The 7,308-nt window shown below is 52.4% G+C and overlaps 1 protein-coding gene across 1 annotated transcript; it reads left to right on the forward strand.

Annotated features, from left to right (window-relative positions):
* Positions 1 to 2,685: 2,685 nt before the first annotated feature.
* HOXC4 (homeobox C4) lies at positions 2,686 to 4,826 on the forward strand. Its single transcript, XM_036865013.1, has 2 exons — positions 2,686 to 3,160; positions 3,655 to 4,826. Exons 1-2 carry the CDS (start codon positions 2,722 to 2,724, stop codon positions 4,008 to 4,010), a joined length of 795 nt encoding a protein of 264 aa, XP_036720908.1. The 5' UTR covers positions 2,686 to 2,721; the 3' UTR covers positions 4,011 to 4,826.
* The last annotated feature ends 2,482 nt before the right edge of the window (positions 4,827 to 7,308 follow it).

Here is a 7,308-nt window from a genome sequence, read left to right on the forward strand (position 1 = left end):
GATTATTCCCTGCCAGGATGAGGTGGGGCAGCCTGATCCAGGTGCAGGCCTAGAAGGGAGGATGGGGGTGGGGCTGGAAGGCTTTCTCCTTCAGCAGTCTTCCTCCCACCCTACCTGAGCTCTCAGGAGCTTTGCCTCTCCCCAGGCAGCAGTCTGGGGCTGGGTTCAGAATTTTTATGTAGATCAGCAGTCAGCATTGGTTTCCCTCTGCCACTTCCAACAACTTATAATTAACCTACCCCCCTCCCACCAATAATAAAACCCTCACGCACTCCAAATCACTGTCAACCAAGCAGCAGCCTTCCCTTTCTCACAGTCTCAAGCTCCTCTTCCAGCCAAACCAGCCAGCCCTCACACGCAGAGGGTCCCGGACAGGAGTGGGCAGGAGTTCTCAACCAACTTTGGAAATCTGAGAACCTCTTCTAAGAGATGGTCAACCTCCAGGGAATTCCGGTTCTCTCACCCATCTGGTGGCAGGGGTCGGGCACTGACCTCTTGGGGAGAGGGTATCCAGGGACCCCCAAGCACTGGCTCTTGGTGAGCCTGGGGTGAGTGTGGGGGGCTTGAGCATTGCAGAAGGGAAGGCAGCCAGGGGCCCAGGCAGGGCGAATCAGTCCCTCTGGGCACCGGCTGTGGCCCAGCTCTCATTCCAGCCCTCAGGGTGAGCCCTAATTTGGAAGTGGGGACCCTCTCTGACATCCCAAAGGTGGTGAGAGACAGATAGGGAATCTCCCGCCTTCAGCCTCCCCTCTCACAAGGGTTTTATTTTTTTTCCCTTTCCCCTCCTCATTCCCTTAATTGCAGATGTTCTAATTAAACCCTCAAATAGTTGTTATGCCGTTTTAAAAGGTACTTATTCAAGTGTCAACCAGGCTGGGTTGGGAGGAGGCAGCGTAGGGCGGCGAATTAAAGGTAGATTGACTAATCACAGCGGCGATCATAATAATAAAATCAGAGGGAAAAAAAATCACATTACGACTTTTCGTGGAAAGGAGGGAGCAGGCAGCCAGCGGCCGCCAGCCCTGCGCTGCCGCCGACACAAAGAGTGCGGGCGATTCCTCGAGACTGATTTATGACGTTTTACAGCCCTATAAAAGCTGTAGCGACGAGGCAAGCGCTTCTACCACCGCTGGCAGATTTAGTCTAATAAATAAAACATAAACAGTTAACTTTATGTGTCACTTTTATTGTTATCAAGTAAAATATAGCCGAGCCCCGGCAAGCTATGATTTTAAACTATAATTGTTATCAAGTGCAACAAGGGGACCCGGCTCCCTCCCTGGGCTCTCCCTTCTGCCACCCCCCCTCGACTCTGAGTTATGGGATCAGTTAATTGGAATTGGTGCAAGACGTGGCCACCCCTAGCTGAGGGGGGTGTGTGTCAGAAAGCAGCTCTTCCTTGCCCCCTCCCTCCTCCACGGCCCTGCCACCCCACCATCAGGGTATTCCTGTGGGTGGGTAGCAGGGAGAGGGGAGGGCGCAGGAACGGGCTGGAGACCCCCAAGTCCCGCCCAGCATCCCCAGCTTCGTGAGCTCACCCTTCAGCTTTTGGAAGGCGGCCTGGAGCTGGCCCTTGGGGATGCGTGTTTACATGTAAACACATGTGTTACATGGATACAATCCCTGGCCGGAAGCAGGCTCTACAGACGCAGGCCTCCCCCTTAGCTAGGTCTGCCCTCTGTGGGGATGGAGAAAGAAGAGCTCCCTGGGCCTTGGCTGGGCACCATCCCAGGGCACTGGCCCCTGGCAGAGTGCTCTCCTCCCTGCTCCAGGTCCTTGGGAACCAGCCTTGGAGACAGTTGTCAGAAAGCAGCAGGCCAGACGGAATGGAGAGTGGAAACAGCGGCCAGCAGGAGAGATGCTCTGCTCTGGGCTGGGAAGGGAGGGTTAGTGGGTACTCGGGGAGGGCAAGGCTTCTGAACTTTGCTTTTGCCAACCACTTCCTGTCTCTCTTCAGCGGGGGCTCAACCCCCAGACCTCCAGAAATGACGTCAGAATCATTTGCATCCCGCTGCCTCTACCTGCCCTGTCCAGCTGGGACCCTGCCTCGCCGGCCCCATGGCCAGAGGGTTGGGTGAGTGTGTATGGGGGAGGGGGCTGGACTCCGGTCTCCTTGGATGGGGGGCATCCCAGGCTCACCAGCTTCCTGGGCTCAGCCTGGGCCTCTCCCCATCCAACCTCCACTCCAGTCCTCATTCAACTTCCTCTTCCTGCGAAAGAGGGGCGCTGCCACGGTGCCCTACGCAGACTGAGACAGGATCGCCATGAATGGAGACCTCTAGAAAAGCTCGGGAGCCGAAGCCCGAGGGGCCCACCGGAGGCCCAAGGGGAGACCCTGGGAGGGGGCTGAATCACAGCCTCCCGACAGCCCCCCAATGCCCAGGCTTTGGAAGGGAGCTGGGGGCTTCCCATCTCCTTTTGCAGGGGAGGGTTGTCAGTCGGCGGGGTGTGCATTGGGGGCACCGCAGCCCCTGCCAGCTAACCCCACATCACAGCCACCCCCCCCCACCCCAGCACCACCACCACCACACGCACAAAAAAAATTGGATACATTTTGAATAAAGCGATTCGGTTCCTTATCCGGGGACTGGGTTGCTCCGTGTGATTGGCCGGCGGAGTCACATGGTGAAAGTAACTTTACAGGGTCGCTAGCTAGTAGGAGGGCTTTATGGAGCAGAAAAACGACAAAGCGAGAAAAATTATTTTCCACTCCAGAAATTAATGATCATGAGCTCGTATTTGATGGACTCTAACTACATCGATCCGAAATTTCCTCCATGCGAAGAATATTCGCAAAATAGCTACATCCCTGAACACAGTCCGGAATATTACGGCCGGACCAGGGAATCGGGATTCCAGCATCACCACCAGGAGCTGTACCCACCACCGCCTCCGCGCCCTAGCTACCCTGAGCGCCAGTATAGCTGCACCAGTCTCCAGGGGCCGGGCAATTCGCGAGGCCACGGCCCGGCCCAGGCGGGCCACCACCACCCCGAGAAATCACAGCCGCTCTGCGAGCCGGCGCCTCTCTCAGGCGCCTCCGCCTCCCCGTCCCCAGCCCCGCCAGCCTGCAGCCAGCCAGCCCCTGACCATCCCTCCAGCGCCGCCAGCAAGCAACCCATAGTCTACCCATGGATGAAAAAAATCCACGTTAGCACGGGTAGGCAACTTTGCTTTTTGCTCTCCCCCTCCCTCCCCTCTTCCCCAGCGCTCCCCACCCTCCTCGGCCCCCTCCGGCCCCCGTCCTCCTTTCTCTCCTTCCCCCTCTCTCTCCAGGAGCGACTCTGGGTTAGCACAATTGAACTGGATTTACGAGCGAGAATGGGTAATTACATCCCCCATAAATTTTATGGCTTAGCTACTCTGGGCAGTCCGAGCCATGTGCTACGATCTGTTATGTATGTGTGAAAACTATGCTCGCTTTCTAAGGGCGCATAAATAATTCAGTGTCGTTACAATGAGGATTCCCCTCTTATTACACTACAAAGTCTCCAGCTCCCTTCAACTTCTTTATAACCCCTTTAGCTTGACGACTTTATTTCCACCACCCCCCTCCTCCTGTTACAACAGAGCTGAGGATGGGGTGAGGGTGGGGGGCAGGGAGCCTGCTGCCTTTGAACCCCACTATTTGCTTTTCCCCTCCCCCTCCCCCAGTGAACCCCAATTATAACGGAGGGGAACCCAAGCGCTCGAGGACAGCCTACACCCGGCAGCAAGTCCTGGAATTAGAGAAAGAGTTTCATTACAATCGCTACCTGACCCGAAGGAGAAGGATCGAGATCGCCCACTCGCTGTGCCTCTCTGAGAGGCAGATCAAAATCTGGTTCCAAAACCGTCGCATGAAATGGAAGAAGGACCACCGACTCCCCAACACCAAAGTCAGGTCAGCGCCCCCGGCGGGCGCTGTGCCCAGCACCCTCTCGGCAGCCACCCCGGGCACTTCTGAAGACCACTCCCAGAGCGCCACGCCACCGGAGCAGCAACGGGCAGAGGACATTACCAGGTTATAAAACATAACTCACACCCTGCCCCCACCCCAGGCCCCCATCCTCCCCTCACACACAAACTGACTCTTATTTATAGAATTTAATATATATATATATTTTGGTTCTTTTCTCTCTTCCTCCCACCTTATCCCTCGTCATTTCCAAACAGACAAAACAGATAAACAAACAAGCCCCCTGCCCTTCTCTCCTTTCCACTGTTAAGGACCCTTTTAAGCATGTGATGTTGTCTTAGCATGGTACCTGCTGGGGTTTTTTTTTAAGGCCATTTTGGGGGGTTATTTATTTTTTAAGGAAAAAAAGCTGCAAAAATTACATATTGCAAGGTACGATGGTCTGGTTTAGGTGCGTTTCAGGGGAAATGAGGAAAAGAAAAAAGGAAAGAGATTTTTAAGCCAATTCTCCTCCTTCTTCTTTCTCCTCCTCCTCCTTCCCCGCTCTTTCCTTAGGCCTTTTGCATTGAAAATGCACCAGGGGAGGTTAGTGAGGGGGAAGTCATTTTAAGGAGAACAAAGCTATGAAGTTCTTTTGTATTATTGTTGGGGGGAGCTGGGAGGAGAGGGGGGAAGACAGCAAACAAAGCTAAATGCATCTGGAGAGCCTCTCAGAGCTGTTCAGTTTGAGGAGCCAAAAGAAAATAAAAATGAACTTTCAGTTCAGAGAGGCAGTCTATAGGTAGAATACCCCTCATCCCCCCATCGTGGTTATTGTGTTTTTGGACTGAATTTACTTGATTATTGTAAAACTTGCAATAAAGAATTTTAGTGTCAATGTGAAATGCCCCGTGATCAATAATAAACCAGTGGATGTGAATTAGTTTTACGTCAATGTCTGATGGTTTCTTTTTATCCCCCTCCTCCTTCTGACCTGGTAACATCCCACCTTCTCCATATAGTTGCCGAAGTTTACTCTAAGCAAACACACAAATCTTAACTCTCAACTCCAGTTTCCCAAGGTCCTTAGAAGAACCAGCAAAAGGTTTGGGGCAGAGGATCTCAGGAGAGGGGATGTGGAAGATTCGGGCCAATTTCTCCCTGACTCTGCAGAGGCCAGACTCTCCTGGGGGTACTTAGAGTGGAGCTGGGAAGGGAGGGGTGTCTCACTTTTCTAGAGTTTAGCACAGTGCCTTCTTTTGTCTATTTCCTTCTCCTCTCTTCTCCTTTCTCTCTGATGAGTAGGCCTGCCTAATTTGCAGACTAGAAGGCAAGTTTAGGGAGTTGGGAGGAAGAAGAGTTTTCATCTTTGGGAAGCTCTTTGGGAATAAGGGATTAAGGAAGATGCCCACTCCACATGCCTGTTCTCCTTAAAAGAAGAAACATTTTGAGCTGGTGACTCTAAAGCAGCAAAGTGACCTGTCAGGATGGCTTCTCTGTTTGTTTAGACTTGGAAAGAAGGGTGAAGTAGAGGCCAGAGGCCTGGGAGGCCCCCTTGCATGGGTAGGCCTCAAAGCCTGATTCCTGGAGATAATGAAGCACTTTTATTTTTTCCCCCTAACTTTTATCATGGACCTGCCAGGTGTTGAGAAAAGACACAGGGAGAGGCAGGGAACACCCCTCTTCCTACAACTTCCCAGGTCCCCGCAGGGCTTGGGATAGGCAGAACAAGGCTGCCTGGTTGTAAAAAAAAAAATTTTTTTAATTGTTTCCTTGGGGGCTAAGACAAACAAACAAACAAAAAACTGAGCTGGATTACCTGAATGATTAATTTAAGCCAAAGCCTCTAAAGAATTCTGGTCCTGGGGACCAGGCTCTGAGCAAGGCCTGCTCAAATTTTTGCTTGTTCGTTGGGAGAAGGTGAGGGGGTAGTTGGTGAGCTTCTCAGGCAGTTTAACCAAATTTCAGGATGGAGGGCTATCAGAAGTAGAAGAGAGAGGGAGAAGGTATCTGGGGTAAGTAGGGGAGACATGGATACCACTGTCCTCTCTCCCCAGATTCTGGAGTGAAAGGCAACAGAAGAACCAAGTTATGAAAATCTGTTTGGTGTGCTTTGGATTTATTTCCTCTTGAATGACTTGCTGGCTGGTACTTAGCGTGTGTGTGTGTGTGTGTGTGTGTGTGTGTGTGTGTGTGTGTGTGTGTGTGTGTGTGTGTGTGTTGGGGGGAATCAGTCCTGTAGGTCTACTTTCTCCTCCCTCAGTGGTGCCCTGGGGACAGCAAAACAAGCTGCCTACAGTGTGAGGAAGCAGGGCCAACAATCATCTGGAGTGATTTTATGTAATCAAGTGAATTAGGGGCCAAATCTGACTGTGGCTCCCATCATCTTGAGGCAATTGACTTTGGGGCAGGAAAAGGGGGTCTAGTTGTGCTTGGGGGAAGGGAAGGAAGGTCTGAGGGGTGGACCTGGGTGTCTTTCCAATCCTGTAAGGAAGCTAAGATGGAAAGAGAGGGGAAAATGGAAATTAAGATCCATAGTCCTTTCCTAACTTTGCTCATTTGGTTTCAGGGGAATTTATTCCCTCTCCTCCCTAAAGTGGAAGAGGTGAAAGCAAGGAGGGGAAAATTCACTATCTTTTATGTCTTAACGCTTCTTCCTGAACTTGCTGAAGGGACATGCTCTTGCTCTGGAAAAGCAGCATAAAAGGATTGGGACAGTTCTTTTATTTTTCCTTCTTTAGGGGCTTCTGTTTTTAATTCTTCTTCCCACACATACACACGTGGTCACTCTGTCCTTCCTCCCTCTGTCCTCCTCGGTCTGAAAAGGGGAAACATCAGACATCCCTAGTTTGTAACAAATAAAACAAAACTAAACCCTCTTACATTTGATTTTTGGAAAATTTTGGCCTCTGGCCTTCCCTCCAGTGAGCTCCATTCTCTCCTCTTTCCCGAAAACTCTCCTTTGCCTTGGACCTGGCCACCCAGAATGCGATCAGGCTGGCGGAGAGGAGTAGGATGTCGGGTGTGGGGACCGACCTGGGCCGGGGCCCCTAGCTCCAGCTGTCTTGGTCCACTGGATGCTGCTACAGCCTCACTGGGAAGGTGAGGGCCAGAGCTTTTATTGAAGTTGGGTTGAGCAGTGGGAAAAGGCTGGGGTGGCGGGGGGGTGGGGGGGTGGGGGGGGAACGGGGAGGATGCGGCCCAGGTTCACGGGGAGGACACAGCATTTTCTCTCCCATTGCCTTTATATTCAGCAGCGCCTCTGACCTCTCCCCCACCCCCATCTCCGACCCTCCCAAGCCAGCCCTTGCTCAGCCCCTGGTCTCCAGATAGGATGCCACTGCTTTTGTAGGGCTGGGGATTTCTTGCCCCGAGTAATGGGAGAGGCAAGGCGCATGAATGCCTGCTAGCGTATTGTGTGTCTCTCCAAT

The sequence above is a fragment of the Balaenoptera musculus genome, chromosome 10 (genome assembly GCF_009873245.2).
Source record: "Balaenoptera musculus isolate JJ_BM4_2016_0621 chromosome 10, mBalMus1.pri.v3, whole genome shotgun sequence".
NCBI lineage: Eukaryota > Metazoa > Chordata > Mammalia > Artiodactyla > Balaenopteridae > Balaenoptera > Balaenoptera musculus.

Excerpts from the sequence above, each read along its gene's own strand:
- HOXC4 (XM_036865013.1), top strand. The coding sequence starts at position 2,722 with ATGATCATGAGCTCGTATTTGATGGACTCTAACTACATCGATCCGAAA. Across the intron at positions 3,161-3,654 it reads AAAAATCCACGTTAGCACGG|TGAACCCCAATTATAACGGA; the intron begins GTAGGCAACTTT and ends CCCCTCCCCCAG.